At 43.3% G+C, this 18,473-nt stretch overlaps 1 protein-coding gene across 10 annotated transcripts in view; it reads left to right on the forward strand.

Moving 5' to 3' along the window:
- Nucleotides 1-18,473, forward strand: part of DAB1 (DAB adaptor protein 1) — a 3,348,596-nt gene that overhangs the window by 3,006,502 nt on the left and 323,621 nt on the right. For all 10 annotated transcript variants that reach the window (XM_069232585.1, XM_069232581.1, XM_069232583.1 and 7 more), the window contains one exon: nucleotides 5,678-5,773. In XM_069232585.1, the coding sequence (XP_069088686.1) occupies nucleotides 5,678-5,773 (96 nt within the window). The remainder of the gene's footprint in view (nucleotides 1-5,677; nucleotides 5,774-18,473) is intronic.

Below are 18,473 nucleotides of genomic sequence, written 5' to 3' on the forward strand. Positions count from 1 at the left end.
TATAATTATTTAAAAAGTAAAACTTCAAAAATGATACTTTACAAAGCTGGAATGCCTTTTCTCAATTTTTCTAATATTACTCAAACTTTCCTTGCTCCCCACCCCGCAGGGATATGCGCAATCTATTGGAGAATACTTTAGTAGTATAGATTATGATGCAAATCGCACAATTGGTTATGAGTAGGTGGTTAAGCATTTAGTAATCAATACATGCGCATCCTGGAACACTCCTACTTTCGTCTGCTGTTTTTGCAAAAATGCTAAACAGCCAGAAACTTGCCTGTTAATGATGTACATTGCAAATGAAAAGAAATCAGACAAAAGGTTTACTAAATGAGATTTTAGTTTCTTAATCTTAAACAGGGTGGCTATTCAGTTCCCCACATAGAACTTTACTATCTGTGCCCACAGGCACACTTTGCACGTTACTAACTCCATCCCTGGAAATAAGTAGCCCGCATAGCAATTGAGCAAGACATTACAGATTCTGCTCCCTTGGAGACTTTGATGCTGAGGAGGTGCTCAGGCAATAATGAAATCAACATGTTCCACTGCAATAGTACAGCCTAGGACACGCTAAAAAAAAGGACTACCTATGCTTTGCTGCATGACCCCAATGTCCCCTAGCCCTAACTTCATAAACTGGGAATACGAAAGTTGGGAGACCTCTTTGAGTATGGCAACCACACTACTTTAGTCACTTTTGGAGCACGTGCTCAGGTCACTCCTCTAGATGCGTATCTCTACCATTTAATGGCATCTGGTGACATGCATAAGTGGTGGGGCAAACAATAAATCATTTTGACCCACTGTCAGGCACTGTGAGAGAGTGAGAATGCCTTTAAGGTCAACATCAAAGCTCTCAATCATGGCTCATTATAAACAGTGTTTATAATGGACTACAACTGAAACCTCTGGGGTGGAGGCTGAAAGCAGTGAGAGTTTTTTACAGGAACTGTCAGTGGGTCATAAAATGAAAAACAAAATATGTACTTTCCCACTGGTTTACATGTCAGGCTGGCCATCGCAAGGCAGCCGGCCAAAGTGACATATGCACTTTAACGTGGAGTGTGCGACACTCATCCCCAGCTGCCAATCAGTAGCAGTGGCCCCACCCTGGCCTGATTGTCTGCTCGGTAGCAATACAAAATAAAATGGCAATAAATTAACTTTATTGCCATTTTATTTTTCAACTTTGCTGCGGTTTTTAGCAGTGGAGCAATATTCATTCATTCTAATAGAGAAGCTAAAATTAATCAGTAAACAAATTCATTCTTGAAGCTCAATAGCCTAAGCAAATCGTTACCAGGCTATTTAAGAAGATGCAGGAGACAATGCCCGCCCGTCCTGTCCATGCCTGATCTGGATAGGAGAAAGATCTTCATTTCCATATGGTTGATGAAATCTGAGCATATTGCTGCACCCAGACAGGGGAGCTTCTACCCAGCAGCTGACTCAGACGGATACATTTCTGTTATATGCACACCAAGTTAATTAAATTTGCTATGACACAGGCACGGCCCTAAAGTATATATGTGCACTCATGTTGTACCCAAAAACAATCTTGTACATACAGTTATAGCCTAGAGTGCCAATTGGAGACTCAGTGATGCCAACAAAGCCATCATACCTGCAGGATAAGCCTCAAACATCCAGAGGCTGCTCCAGATACTCTAGAGATTCTCAAATGGCCAGCACTGCCATGAAAGGCCCAAGCTCAGATTCTTATTTTAAAGTTCACAAATAATGTGACCCTTTTTGCTACAATGGTGAATATAGGGTTTGCACATTTTGATGCCTTCCTTGTATTTGGCATTGCATCACATGTTCAATTAGCCCTTGGGTTGTGCAGATGTTGTCTCAAATGCTCAGTGGAGCATAGATAGACACAGGCTGAAATGCCCAGTGTAGCTTTGGTGTGTCTAGCTATTAACTCAACTTTCCTTCATTTGATATGTTATTGGTGATGTCATTGGTGATGTCATCAATGATGTCATTCAATATGTCATGAGTTATTTAATATGTGAGGTCATATGCAGATCATGGCGGGCCACAAGTTTTAGTTATTTCAAACTATAATTTATTAACTTCAAAGGTTTTTTTTGTTTTTAAACATTACTTTTTAGGTTTTGCTGAGACAGTGCAAACGCTGTCTCAGCGACACATATGGTTTACCCACAGTGCAAAAAACAACAAGGTGATGAATAAAATGATTGAACTAATCTCAGTTACTGGTAATCACTCAGGCCGCATCCCAATCCATCTTTTAGGCCGAACATGCCACCTCTGTTTGGACCCAGCCATATGCAAATCAGTCTTGACATTGCTCCTTATGGAAAAAGTCGTTCCCGAACTGCCAGGCCAGGTCTTCCTTGAACCGGACACAAGAAACCTAGGACCGGTTTTGCCATAGTTAGGGCTCTTCAGCCCGGTATAACTTGGTTCCAGTGGCATAGTGAGCCTGGGACCCAGATGGGCAAATGTAAAAACAACAAGGTGATGGATGGAGTGCTTGAATTAATCTTAGCCACTAACAATTGTTTTGTGCTGCATCCCAGTCCATATTTGTTGCCCATTATGCCACCACACTTTGGACCCAGTCGTATGCAAATCATGCTTGACCCTGCTACTCATGGGGACAGTCCAGCCTGAACTGCCAGGCAAGGTCCTCTTTGGAACAAGTATTGTGGGACTGGTTTCGAGGTATCCATGGCAACCAGGGACCTGGCGCACCAGGGTGCTTGTTTTAATAAAGCCCCCAGGTGCGCCATGTACATAGGGCATATAAAAAAATATAGGAAGGGGCACACAAGGCCCTCCCTTCTTGGGCTTATGTATGCTGGGGGACCACCACCTCACCGGGGCTTATATTTATTTGAATAAGGGGCGCATGGCCCCTGCCCCCTGGGCACCACCACCTCTTTGGGGTGATGTAGTCACATTAAGGGGGGGCCACGCCCTGGGGACACCACCTCTCTGGGACAAAAATTCTTGGGTATAGTAGGAGCCCCAGGGACCGCCACACTCTTGGGGCCAATATTCGATTAAATGTGGAGGCTGCATGCCCCATCCTGCAGTCCCGGGGACTGCCACCTCCACAGGGTAATTCATTCACATTTAGGGAGGCCCAGTCTCCGGTGATCTCTACCTCCCTGGGGCAAAATTGCTTGGTTATAGTAGGGGGTTATGCAGACTCCCCCTTGAGCCCCAGGGACTGCCACCTCCCGGGGGGTAACATTTTGACCCAGGGTATCGCAACCTCTTTGCAGCAATTCATTCACATTAAGGGGGGCAGCATGGCCTGCCCATAGCCCTGGGGCCTGCCACCTCCCTGGGGCTGAATATTATATTTTTGCTGGGTGGCCGCTGTGGCGCCCCTGCTGCCCCACACCACCATCTTCCTGGAGGTGAAATAATATGATAAAAGGGTGTTCTTTGCGGACCCCTGCCCCGGGGACCACTACTTCCCCAGTGCAATTGATTACAAATAAGGGGACACCATCTTCGTGGGGCTGTTTAAGGATGGAGGGGAGCCACACAACCCCCTCCTGAAGCCAATAATGGCCTTGTGGAACACAACACCCTGGGCTGGCTCCAGCTATATCCCGGGGTGCCCAGCCCCAGGACATAGCTGTTTGCTCTGACTTGGTGGGAGCTCTGACAGCTACCCCAAGCCAGAGCAAGCACAAGGCAGCCACCCAGCAAGCAAGCAATGTCAAACAGCTCTCACTCACTGTGAGCTGAGGTTTCCTCTGTTTCCCTGCCTGCAGACATGCAAGCAGGGAAACAGAGGAAACTATTTCTCTAACTGACAGGGAGCTGCATGTTCAGCAGCTCACTGTCTGTGTCAGCAATGCTGGCTCCTCCAGGAGGCCAGGGGCCGGCTGGGACCACGAGGGGAGCCTGTAGGCCTGGGAGGGCACCCGGGATAGATGGCTGGGCCCTGCGGGATGGGTTCCCTGGGGCCAGAATCAGCCCAGGCAGGGGGTGCACACATCCCCCCAAAGAATGTTAAGGCCGAGCCCCAGGGGATGGGGCCCCCAGGGTTGATACTGGCCAGGGAAGCCATGAGGCTCCCTCCACCATTTTTTGAAGGCTGGACCCTGGGGGATAGGGTCCCAGGGTATGAGATCCGCCAGGGGAAGGGAGCCATGCAGCCCCCTCCCCCACGCTGTCCATTCACCCAAAGAGGTAGCACTTAGAAATCAGTACAAAGTGCTCCATCTGGATAGACATTTTGTGCAAAACTGTGGACTCTTGTAGGATACATCAGCAGGTGAGCTTGCTTTCTGGCCATGATGCTCATTTCACAGAAATTAAACCTCAACAGGAAGCACTTACAAATATAAACGTAGCAGGTGCCCTAGTTGAAGCTCCACTTCTGAAAAGAGCAAATTATCCCAACTCCTGGGCTTGGCAAAGGCAAAGCAAGTGTGTTCACTCTGCGATTCCATATTGAAAAATGATCTGAAGTCCTTTGTGGAGGTGAATGCATCTTTTATCTATTGGAGCACAACCAGACACTCTCACACCCACTCTTGAACCCACATAGGCCCTCTCACACCCGCTGTCACACCCAGACAGGCACTCTCACAGAAACTCTCACTCCCAGAGATACCCTCTCACAGCTATTCTCACACTCAGAGAGATAGTTCCCTGCAGCCAACTCCCATTGCACATAGCCAAAGGCCGTGTGCAACATGGGGTTAGGTGGTTAGGGAGTGTAGGACGCAAGGTTTGGCCGCAGGCCAGGTCCTGTGGTTGACCCCTGACACACGTGGCCTAAGGCTGTGCACGGGTCAGTGTTGGGTGGTTATAGGGGATTGGGCGCAGGCCCTGCAGCCAACCTTGCTGTGCACAGCCAAAGGCTGTGCGTGGCGATGTTTGGATTAATGTTTAGTAATGGAAATTACTAAAAAAACATAGAAATTCACTGAAAAAAACAATAGGGTTTATTTTTTCTTAGAAACAATTTCTGACTTTTGCAATTCACCAGGAATCATAGGGGCAAACAAGGACATCTATTATAATCATTAAGTTCCATGAATTATCAATTGTGTAAATATTTGCCTGTGTGAATCTGTGGCATCTCTGAAGGTAATAATTGAATGCAACTCTTGATTCTCCACTGTGGCACACTATTTCTCTTTGGAGAAGCCCATTCCCTCAACACCCATTCATTTGTGGAAGTGTGCTTACCCTACCTTTGCCATCACTAGATCTGTATATGTGCAGGTAGAAACTGCCTGATAATAACTGGTGAATAATACCTGAATACTACAGGTTGTGTTGGCGCTCACCATCTTTTAATGTACTCCAAACAAGAATGCCTGTAATTCCTTTCCTAGCGCTGGATTTGCGAATGTATGATTCATTTCGGGAAATCCCCATTGCATGAGCAAAAGTCCTCTCTTCCAAATTATTTAAATCAGGACTGTGATTTGTGAAATTTAGGGATTGAAAATAAATTAAGAATCGGGCACATAGACAGCATTTGCTATTGTTCAATGTTTTTCTGATTTGCCACAAAAACACAAATCCCCATTGTTTTCATCCAGATGCATGAATACACTACCAGCGAGAGTCAAGGCTTCATTTGACTGAGTAGAATGCATTGCAGTTTGAGAAGCTGAACATGGCGCCTAAAATTGTTTTTAAACTTTGTTTTTCCCGACAGGGAATTGCTGCGTCGCGCTCAAAAGGAGAACACAAGCAGAAAGTCTTTTTAACAATCTCCTTTGGAGGCATCAAAATCTTTGATGAAAAGACGGGAGTAAGTAACAATTGCCTGACAAAGCAAAATTGAATTTTTTGACAGATGAAGCCTTCAAAGTCAGTCCTGGCTAAGCACTCTTATGAAACCGTTCCAACAACACCAGAGAGGAAGTTTTTGACAAATGTAATAATCTGCAACCATATGTCAGAATTTTCCATTTTGCTGACTTGAGCAAAACACTAGCGCCCCGCCGTAAATTATAGTACTTTGCGGTAATAAGATTCTCAATTGGCAGTATGCATGCATTTTGATATGGTGTTGACCCTTTAAGAGGTAATGGACTATTCTGGAGATGATATGCTCAATATCCTAATCATAGCAAAGCTGGTTGTGAGAGATTTTGTAGCCGAACAACGCAGAATCAGTTTATGATCCACATATTTACAGTACATGAGTTTTCAGATTGAGGCCTGTGCGCGCGTGGCAGTCCCTGCAGAGGCGGCTATTGTTGTGCAGAGGGGGCAGGCGCGCGCGCATTTCGATTGGTTTGTGTCATCACACCCCGCAGAATGCTACGGATATCGCTCTTATCTTCAATTTCTGAGCTGTCTTTGTTGTGTTTCGGATGATGAACGGAGCTGGCCTATTTCCCTGCAGCTCCTTTGAACGCATTGTCATGTTGCTGTATCCCAGTGAATTATTTCAATGAGTTTGAGCCGAACGGCGTCTCCTGTGACCAGAAATGAACTGCTCACCTGACACGCACTTTAATCTGATGTTCACAATGCTGCGCGCCTTCTGGGAATGTGCGCAGCTCCCAGTGCGTAGCACACTGAAAGCAGTATCAGGAGAAGCTTCTCTTTTTATACCACTCTGTGCGCTAGTGCTGATCGTTTTATTTTTAATGTTGTCAAGTGAATAAACAGCAAGTTTCAGTTTAATGTGATGCTCTATACCAGAAAACGAGGTGCTATTGTAAAGATTTACAGCACAGCCTAGGATGGTGCGACAATGAAGGGAAACGTCAAATGAAATTGGCAAATCACACAACATTTTTGGGGTATTATCTGGCGCAGTAAGAAAATAAAAGACATTACAAGAAAACCAAGCTGGAAAGGGTTCAAAACATTTAATGGAATATTTATTTTATTTAATTGTACAGTGCTCACGACTTTGAGTTTGTAGGTTCCTTTTTAAAGGGGCCATCAAGTGTAGAGAAAAAACACACTAAACATATTTTTGGAGTGCACGCCTAGAGAGTTATTGCCAAGGGGAGAATCATAGGGCCCTACTCCATTTTGGTCAAAAACTAAAATGGCAGAGGACGTGGCTTTAGGGCTAGAGCTGGTGACTTTGGGCCTAGGTAACCAGGTTTGAGTCTCTGCATCAGCTCAACATCCTGTGATTCTGAGCAAATCATTTAATCCTCTGAGCCTTGTGTAAAGTGGTGATGATATAATATGTTCCAATCAATTCGGGTCAAGTTTGCCCTACATAAAACTACAAAAAAGAAAAACTAAAAAGAAAACAGTGCTCTCCACCTTGGATAATGTTGCTATTGTACATCACACATTTACAGTTTGGGGTGAAATTTACAAAAATATTAGTGTGTGTTTTTATGGGACTCTTAGTTTGAAGGTTACAAGAATTTTACCTGTTAGATTTTGTTTAGTGACTCCGCATTTCTGTCCCAATGAAATGTAATTTAATGAATGCTTTCCTTTGAAGGTCAAAAAAAGGAACACCTATAGAAGATAGCAACTGTTTCTAGTCACAATATAAATCATTTGTTTTTTGTATCCTATTAATTTTAGGGAATGGCAGTGAGTTCTAATATAATTTTACACTGAATGTTTCACATTGTAAAATCATATTAGAGGGTAGCATACTGAGTGAAACATATACTTACATCAGCAGCAGTATGTCAGTAGACTACCCAATGATCTTTCAGCACAACGTTCTAATGAACAACTATATTGCTGACATTCTGTACTCAAGGCAAACCTAAGGAAGCCATGAATGTTATTTGTTTACTCAGGGTACCCATCTTCTCTGTCATTTAATACCAGTCTAATTTTAAAATAGTGGTTTTGTTAGACCTTGAAGGTTACTTTTAATCTTCCACTTAAATGTATGATTCGTTGTTTTTAGATGTGCAGGGAGCTATTTTCGGAGAGATCTCATACTTAAAAATAATAGATCTGTGATCTGTGATCTACTGGGTATTGAGACCATCCAAATGAGTTGCTGTTTGGCCATTACACTTTTTTTTTATGTTTACCACATTCACTGGTCAGTAGTTGGATGCGCATGAATGTGCACTGGGGTCAATTTTTTTTTTTTATTGTGAGTTAAATATAAGGGACTAATAAAACATTTAAAAATATAGATTTATATCCTAACAAGTATCTTTCTGTATACCTTGTAAACTGCTGCATTCAAAGATAATTAATTAAAATATATGTTAAAATAATTAACATTGTAAACACACACACACACATGCACACACACAGACATATATATTCACTTAAAAAAAGGGATACGAAGTTGTTATAGTTAGGTTGATGTTTTACCCATACAAAATCATAGAAGTTCAGCAGTTATTGTCATACTTATGTTAAGAAACTATAGCTTGGTGCCGAAAGTTACTTTCCGGCAAGAGTTATGGTTTCTTCAGCTAAGTGTAACTATAACTATAACTGCAATTTTATTATGGCTTTGTATGGGTAAACGCCCCTGTAACCTTCAGTTTTTTTCAGTGAATTTCAATGGTTTTTTTAACATGCTCATTAATATTTCTGTCAGGTTGCAGCCAGCCAGTCAGGGCCAAGTTTTTCCCCTGGATTCAAGGAGGATCCAATAAGGATTCAAGGATCTGCCGATTAGCTAAAGAAAAAATAATTGGGCAATTTTCTGCCCATAAGGGGCCCCTAAGTGACCCCTCCATGTGTCCTATGGGGTCAGCAGACCTGTATCCAGACCCCTTATATGTTTTTACACAGTTTTTTCCCATCCCCCAGCCAATGCAAGAAACTAAATAGCGGTAGCAACTTTTCTGTCAGGTTGCAGCCAGCCAATCAGGGCCTTGCTTGTCCTCCAGATCCGAGGAGGATCTATGTCTCTAGATATTCAAATTTAGTTTTCCTTAAATAACTCAAAAACTTCTGAACGGATTTACACCAAATAACAAAAAGCATACTTTCTGGACCAAAAACTACCTTTCTACCAATTGTGGTGTATATTCCATCCAGCTGTTTGGCTGCAGTCGTGTTCAAAATCCTTTTGGGAATTAACATTGGAAACACACTTTTTTTGACACCCTTTTTCTTTGCCCCGCTTGACAGATCACTTCAAAACTTTCCATACACAACAAGAATTACCTGCAAACATTTTTTGTAAAATTTCATGAAGATCTGTCAAATTGCCCCAAAGATAGAAGCAAGTAAAAAAATGTTTTTCCTATGTAAACATGGTACTAACTATTACTACCTACTGGCAACTGCCAGTAGGTAATACATAGTTACCATAGGGTGTGAGTTATAGTTACTTGAAATAACTCTAAGTGTAACTTCTGAATTTCTCTGGTTTTGTGCGAGTAAATTCAGAACCTAACTATAACGTCCCTGTAACCTTTGTGTTTTTTAAGTGAATTTTTAATTTAAAAAAAAATTCTAATTCCTAACTATAACGTCCATGTAACCTTTGTTGTTTTCAGTGAATTTCTTTGTTTTTTTACTGTAAAATAATTTGTATTACTATACATTAATCCAACCACTGCCACACACGGCCATTGCCTAACCACCCAACACCAGGCAGCGCACGGCCTTTGCCAACATACAGTGGGGGTTGGCCTTTGGGCCGGGCCTGAAGCCAGTCGCTCCTACCAATTCCCCTAACCACCCACCCCCATACTGCACATGGTCTTTAGCCATGCGCACTGAAAGTTGGCCACAGGGCCTGTCTCTCTAGATGAGAGAATAGGTGTGAGATGGTGTCTCTGGGTCTGAGTGGCTGTGAGAGTGTCTGTCTTGGTGTGAGATGGATGTGAGAGGGTCTATGTGGGTGTGAGAGTGTCTGATTGCACTCCAATAGATGAAAGATGCATTCATCTCCATTTTCAGATTGTTTTCCAATATGGAATCACCAAGTAAGCACACTTGCTTTGCCTTCGCCAAGCCCAGCAGTTAGGATCATTTGTCCTTTCCAGAAGTGGAGCTTCAGCTGGGAGACCTGCTACATTTATGTTTGTAAGAGCTTCCTGCTGAGGTTTAATTTCTGTGAAATGAGCCTTATGGCCAGAACAGAAGCTCACCTGCTCATTTATCCAACAAGAATCCACAGTTTTGCACAAAACGTTTAGCCAACTGGAGCACTTTCTACTGGTTAGGTAGTAAGTGCTAACTCACTGGGTAAATGTCAGTTGTGGCCAAGTGACCACCCTCCCCTAGCCAATTTTGGCCCAGTGGAACCCATGCCCTGGGGCCCAGCCTCACCATCTATTTTTTGGGGGGAGGTGGGCCATGCAGCCCCCCCTCCCCCTGGGCTGATTTCAGCCCTGGAGATCTCATTCCCCAGGGCCCGGCCATTTCTCCTGGGTGCCCTCCAGGTCACCCAGTGTGCAATGGGACCAAGGGGGGAGTCTGAAGGACCCCGCAGTCCTAGCTGTCTCTCCGTCTCCTGTGAAAGCTGGCATTGCTGTCACAGAGAGGGAGTAGCTAATGATGCAGCTCCCTCTCTGTGAGAGCAATTGTTTCCTCGGTTTCCCTACCTGGATCTCAGCAGGCACAGAAACAGAGGAAACCTCCACTTCCAGCAAGCGAAAGCTGCTTGACATATTTCACTGGCTGGAACTAAAGTGTTTGCTCTGGCTTGATCAGAGCTGTCAAAGTCAAGTAAGAGCAAACAGCTATGTCCCGGGGTTGGGCACCCCGGGACATAACAGGAGCCAGCCCTGGGAGGTGCCCCAGGGCCAGTATTGGCTGTTCGAGGGGGCCACATGGCCGGCCCCTTCCAACATTGTACTTTACCCTCGGGAACTGGTGGTCCCCGGGACAGGGGTCCACAACAGACCCTCTTCATTTCTTCATTTTAGCCTCAGAGAGGTGGTGGTCCCTGGGGCTGTGCCCCCCGCATTTCAGTCTTCATTTTTCCAGGGTTTGAGGTGGTGCCCAGGACTGCGGGGGTACATGTTGTTGCATTTTAATCAACATTTGCCTTGGGGAGGTGGCGGTCCCCGTGGCTGTAGGAGGGCCACACGCCCCCCAGCATATCAATCAACCTTTGCCCCACGGAGGAGGTGGTCACCAGGGCTGCAGGAGGGTCACATGGCCCCCCACATTTCAATCAACATTTGCCCTGAGGAGCTAGCGGTCCCCAGGGCTACAGAGGGGCTGTATGGCCCCCATGTAAATTTTATCTTTAGTCCTGGGGAGGTGGCGGTACCCAGAGCTCCTGGGGAGACCATACATCTTTGTGTCTTTCTTTTTCTAGTAGTGGGGACATGTTACAATGTCATGTGGTTGTCCTAGGGTTCGGGAAAAGCATTCTTCTTTATGGGTACAATCAAAGATAATTTCTTGGTCTGCTAACCCTAGTGTCACGTGGCGGAAGAGGTGACGAACACAGTCTTCTAACTTCCCCGCATCGGTCTGGAGTGGGATGCCTTTGATGCGTATGTTGCAGCACCTCAATCTGTGCTCCACCAATTCTTCATCTCATGTGCCACGTGTCTATTCTAGGGAGTCGACTCTGTGCTCCAGTTCCCCCACATTCCGTCTGATATTTTTGACATCAGCTGGCAGTTCTTGTTTCTGGGCCGCTATGTCGTCCCTCGGAGTGCCAAAAAGGCTTTCAAGAAACAGCCACATGAATGGGGTGTCCACCAACGGGCTCGCCTCCGGGTAGTCGGTGATTTGTGCAGGCATCTCCTTTGGGTCGTCCTCTGCTTGGTCAGTCTTCTTTAAGGAGGATTTTATGAACAAGTCTTTGATGGTGGAGTCCTTCTGAGCCTGGCAGGCCATTGACATGATGGTCGGGGGGTAGGATGAGGTCTCTACATGCAGGAAGAGAGAGCTACATCACTCCAGGTCCACTTAATCAGAGGTCCCTCTGTGATGTTTACACCCCAGTATGCAGAAAAGAAAGAGGTGGGAGTTTGATACACAGGGGCCTGTCCTGTATTATTCAGTTCCACCCCAAATTGACCAGTATTTCAAGATTTCAGGGGGCGTGCACTTCTAGCTAGTAGTGCCCTACCAGGTTTATCTTAGATAGGGGATCACTTCACACCCCGGTAGCTGGTGGTCGTAAGTCATCAGTGATTGGGTATAGAGTAGCCAATTGACTTCATGGAATAGTCTCTAGCCTCCCCTTTTGAAGGGCCAAGAATTGTACCACCTTTTGCTTCTGAAGTTTTCACTCAGTCCTCCTGGCTCCCTCACAGTTGAGCATTAGGTGGGAGTCATTAGGGGCGCCATTTAGTACCATCGGTGGGATGTAGGCATGAGAGAGGGGGCAATGACCTTCTCTGCTCTCCAACAGTAGTTTGTAGGGGAGGAGGACAATAATCCATTAAAAAGCAATTATGTTTATAGGGAGAATGCAAGACTCATCTCACAGTGAGTAGTTCACTTGGCCCACTGTGCGAAGCTAGTGCTGTCTCTGGGAGGTGAGACCTCCGATCCCCTTTTTGCCCTTCTGGCCCGCATAATCACTCCACTGACCTGGTGTTATCTCTCCCTTCAGATAATCTCCTGTCCGGTAGTGACCAACAGAAGCCCCACGTCTTCTGCAGTCTTCACGGGCAGCCAGTTGGTGACCAGGACTGCAGAGGAATCCCTCTATGGCTGCTGAACACTAGACCCAGAAGCCTTGGGGCCCTCTCTTTTCTGTCTCACAGGCCCTGATTGACCAGTGTGTCTTCAGGACACCCCTGATGTATCAGGACCGGGCCATGTTAGTCGCCCACAGTGTTGGCCTTGGAGCCCTAGGTGTAGCCAGGCTTCACAGGTGCTGTGGGTCTCATCAGGGCCTGCTCGCGGCCACGATCTTGTCCGCCATTGCGCTCTGCGTGCTGTAAATGTTCCCGATTAGACTCAGAATATCACTGGGAAGCCGACCATCTGTCACCCCTGCACCACAGGAGCGTGCCCTGCTTCATGTTAGTGGGGCAGGAGGCTGTTCAGTGAGCCAGTATTGCCACTTCTGAATATCACTGTGGCGGAGCTCTGTGATAGTGCATCCTACATGGGTGCCATATTAGACTAGCCCCTTCATAACTAATACTTTAATGTATCCATAGAGTGGATCTTGGGCCAGGCCCTTATTTATCATTGGATTGTCTGCTTGGTTATTTTATTTCTTTGCTCCTGGTTCGATGGTTTTCCTCCCTATTCTTGTGTTTGTTCCATTCATGGAGCACTTCAGTTTTTCCCTCCTTTTTGATTGGTTGGGTGTATCCTTCTACTGCTAGTGTAAGGAAACTATTTTACATATGCCTTTTTTCTGCATCATTTTATATTTAGCTCTCTGTGGAAGTGTATATCCAGCCCCTTTCCATCTCTTGCTATCTTTCTCATGCATTATATTTCCCTTTTTTTATCTCTCACCCTAATTGTTTCTCTGTTCACACCTCCCACCGTGGAAGACATCTCCAACAGTTCCCCTAATTTCTCCACCACACCACATTGTTTCCTCATTGCTAGCTCTGACACCGAGCACTGCTGCAGCCTTGTGTCACTCTTGCTTCCCCTCCTCCCTTCCTCTACTAAATGCTAATCTCAGTCTCTGTTGGCTTTCCTTGGATGGTACAACTGCACAGGTAATTCTAATGTTTTTATATTCATAAAATAACTGACACATAGCGTGTAGACTCAAGATGGTGGCTAACATGGAAGCACAGAAACAAAGTTCCAAAATGACTTGCTGCAATGCAATATTACAATCCTTGTGAAAAGCAATGGCTGCGGCTGGACATCTTGGAATATTATTTTCTATACTTCCGTACGCCAAGTTGCATCTAGACACAACATGGTGGAAGTAAATAAAATAACATTGTTTGCATCTAGATTATTATTTCTGTAATTCGGAGATGGTCACCATGTAAAATCTAGTCACCATAAGGTGGCTATTTTGGAGTTAATGAAAATACCAATTCAAGAATGCTGCCAGCTGCTTTTGCCAATTTGTATGCATCACTGCACAGCCAGTAGCAGCAAACAAAAAGGATTTGAAAAGGAAGATCTTTTGGCTTTGCTGATGCTTTCTTTCACTGTGTGCTAAGTAGTGGAAATTCATTTTGGTTTGTTCAAACAACAAAGGGTCTTGTCATGATTATTATCTTAAACACTATTATGTTTACAGTTCTCAGGATGATCTTAATACCAGTTGATGTGTAACTTTCTACCCAGTCCGGTGTTACAAGTTATGTGGTAATGTATTCCAGGCACAATCCTCAAGGGCATTCCTGTAAAACAGTCACCAGGGAAAATTTCTGACATTACCATTTCACATGCAGAAATTGGTGTTGTAGCTCCGATTTCTGCGTTATAAGCCCCGTTCCATATGGTCGATTAAGGGACTAGTTGCTACCCAGGGTAATAGTGCAACATTAAATTTATGGTACCCTAGCATCAGCAATTCTAGGTTTAGTGTTACTGTCCTGCAATAGCTGTAAGAGTCCTTACGGGCCCCTATGTGTCTCTTAAGGGGGGCATGAATGGTGCACCTAGAGGTTTTCCTCACTGTGAAATGAATGTGGAGTGCTAGCAGATCACCTAGAGGTAGAGGTGTTTGTGGGCTTGAATGTGTGCCTGCCTGTCAGACTGATTTTCCAAGACTGGCTGTTGAGTCCGAAAATACCTGAGAGGACTAGACCTCTGATTGGTGCAGTGCCTGTTTTTGATACATGATGAGTGAATCTATGATCAGAAGGCAGTTCCCAGTTGAGTGAGTGATTAATTGGACTTGGTTTCTTTATTGAGAGAAACAACAGGTAGGCCATTTAGACCTGATTTTCCCATTGTGGGAGAACAATGCGATTCTGTGCTTTCCCAAGCATGAAAGGCTTATCCTGATTGCTAGATGTGATGAACTTGATCAACCTCATGATTCATTAGTAGGCTGGTTTATTCTCAACACCAGCAAGGATCAATATAGCTATATTTAGTTAGGTGAAGGGGAGAACATCTTTCTTCTAAAGCTGGCGTCCTCTCTCTGGTAGTCCACATGGAACAATTATAGTTTCATAGAAAAGAGCAGGACTTTTCTTTATAGATTGGGGTGGGGGAACAATAAGTGTATGTTGTCCCTGCATGTTTATGCTTCTTTATTTAAACTTCAAAAATACCGAAGGGGCCAGATATATGTACACTTTGCAATTCCCAAACCAATAGCAAACCTGTTTGTGAGCATAAGAACCAACAAGTTGCAAAACTTGCTTGGTGAACCTTATAGATTTGGAATTACAGAATACAAATGAAAATTTGATTATCAAATTATGAATCACCAATGTACTAATCATTCACAAATACTGATTTGGTGAAAAAAAGGAAATTTCTCTAATGAAATGCATGAATTCAATGAAAGGTGCTAAACATGCAAAAATTGAGAAACTTACACAAAATACATTAAAATAAGTAAACAAGTACAATGCCACAGTGTCATGTTGTGGTTCATGATGACTTTGGATGCACACTATAGCAAAACAATTCAGTTGGAGGGACATAAATGATTTAAGGCATTACTTATGACTACAGAAGATGCTATGAATGTTAAATGGAAACTGTAATACTTCATATATGCCATGCAAGGGTCACAAATATGCAGTCTATACTCCATAATCATGGCCACTTAACTTACATGTGAATACGCATTACTGTTATGTAACACACCATAGGAGATGATTTAAAGTACATCATGAAGTTCTATACAAATGCTGCAGTACAATTGATGTTGTATGCACTGCAGGATCATTTTGCACACCAGAGGTTCCCTGGTGATAGATGTTCTAAGCATGAGGATGCTTAGAATATACTACTTTCAAAGACTTATTTTGTGGCAATATACAACAGCATTGGAAAAATACATATGCAAACGTAGTATTTATTTTGATATAGCAAACTGTATTGAACTTCAGAACCACGTTATGCTGCTGATGCTCCATTGTGTCTCCATATTTGTAATGTTATTAAAACAGCATTTTGAATTCATATATACATCATGGATGCAACTTTACCCTAAGAATATCTTTTGTTACAATTTCAAATAACTACCACTTGTGCAAAATACATTTAAAGAAAAGTCTCACTATTAAACATATAAATCTTTAAACCAGAGGTTGCCAACCTTTTGACTTCAGTGGACCCTCACTTTATCATTATGGGAACTCACACTGAATCATCATGAAATCCAGAGACCTCCTACTGAGTCATTACTGGAAGCCCAGGGTCCAAGCTTAAACATTGTTGATGATTTGAACTGTAAAACAATGTAAATAAATACAGAAACTGCATTCCATCAAACACATACACAAATGATAACACATTTGATCTAATTTGCAAACAAATACCATGAAGAATAACATTTTTAATAGAAAGGTTAGAGATTTTCTAAATTCAATTGAAGCCACACATTGTCCATATTATAATCTGTTTTGTGCACCAACACTGCTCCCACAAATCAATCAGAGGATACTAATTACATTTTTGGCCTCCATTTACAAATTCCTTGACATTTACAATGTTTTAAAATGTTCCATTGTACATTTAGTCACTTTATTTGTATAAACTTTATTAATTTGTTATTATTAGTTAATGTTCTAAGCAGTCACAGACCCCCAGAAGATGCTTTGTGGACCCCCTGGGATCCCCGTATCACAGGTTGGGAACCACTGCTTTAAACGTATGAGAATGACTGCGACTCTACCTAAAGTGGAGAGTGCAAATTACTTCAACTCAGCAAAACAAAATGTGCTGTAAAAATTCCAACTCATCTGCATGCTAGTGAACACATCTTGTGCATGCTGTTTCTTCAAGCAATCGACTTACAAACACATTGTTAAGCTCCCAGCTTAAATAACCTGACACAGTATGTAACCTGAGCCCCTGCCATTCTGTTGATGTGCATCAAGTACATGTTGGGTATGTATTGCTTTTCCATTTTAATGTCACTCCACAGCTCATTGAAGTGAGCAATTTACATGACTGAGTTTCTTCTCAGAAGGAACTTCAACCTCCCTTTGAGCCAGTGACTGCACTCCCTTAGCTAAAATCCCTAAGTTATAGTTAAGTTGTCTAGTTGTCCTTGACAGAGGTCACACTATGTTCTATGGCATTTATTATCTTGCCCATATGTTTGCAGCATACAATTAACTCAGTTGAACATGTAAACAAAAACTCCAATATTGGGCGTTCTTGTCCAGCATGTATGTGATTATCTTTGTTACTTGGAAGGGATGTCGTAGCCTTGGCCTTCAGCTTAGCCCCCTCTGTGTCCTTTGCTGGGTTATGTTTTTGCAGGCTGAGTATATGAAATATTGTTTTCCTCATCTTCTTGTTCAGTAGTTCCTGGTTATTCACAGTGTTAGCCTTTTCCTCATTGGTGCAGCTGGGAAGCCTGTAACACCTCCTTAAAAATTAATATTTTTTATGTTGTCTTGATATTGGAATTTGAGAGAATTGTTAGTGAATGCTATCAAAATACTACTTGTATCACCTTTGATGAACTCGAGAGTAATACAGAGAAGTGTTAGTGAATGCTATCAAAATACTACTTGTATCACCTTTGATGAACTCAAGAGTAATACATGTGGGTTCATTACAATTTGTTGCATGGGTAATGCATTTAATGGTACTTGCAAGGCATCATGGTTTGGTCAGGAGTTCGTAATTTTTCCAGTGCTGTGCATAATACTATTGTTTGGTCCACCTGTAGTGTTTGTGACCGCTTCTGTTAAGCAGATGAGGGGATGGAAAACAATCTATGCAATTATAATAATTGATGTTTTTCCAGGACTTGTTTAAGGATGAGTTAATGACTCTATTAAATTAAACCGGGAAGATCTTGCAACTGTACACACACTGCGTCTGCAGCGACTATCAATGTATTTTGGGCAACAAAGAACCTATTTGAGGTCGCTACTTGTCGGTTAAGTATCTGGCACGAAAGTGTATTGCTCCATCTCTTCTGCTGGTGTGGCAATGGTTTAGTGACTTTTTCTGTCCACTTACAGACGCCTCAGACAGTTTGACATGGATATTTTTCTTGTTTCTGGTACAAACACCACATCACCGTTTGTACAACTCTTCAATATTGGCTTGGTTGTTTCGCACTGAGTTTTCAAGGTCTTGGATAGTACTCTATACATCTTTCCTGTAGAATGAGGGACTTTTCTTGGTATTTTACTAAAAAGGTGGCCTTCTTATCTCGATCCTGCAGGCATTAGCATATTCATCTCCTTGTCAGAACACCTCTACTATATCTTGAATCAATCTGCGTGGGTGCTCCCAACTGACCAGGTTGCCATGCTGAGAAAAAATATATAAAAAATATCGACCAAAAACACAGAAAAATATTTGGCACGGAAGTATTCCCCGACACTGCAGGAAATACGTCACTGTTTTATGTGCACTTATAAATATCAGAAACGTACGCTATCTTATATTCAGGTCATGCTTTGTGCGAGTTCATTTAAAAAGTAACTGGGGTTTGATGTAAAAGAAGCACTTAAAGAAAATCGTTAAGCATTTGGTGAAGGAGT

Source organism: Pleurodeles waltl, chromosome 4_2 (assembly GCF_031143425.1).
Source record: "Pleurodeles waltl isolate 20211129_DDA chromosome 4_2, aPleWal1.hap1.20221129, whole genome shotgun sequence".
Taxonomy (NCBI): domain Eukaryota; kingdom Metazoa; phylum Chordata; class Amphibia; order Caudata; family Salamandridae; genus Pleurodeles; species Pleurodeles waltl.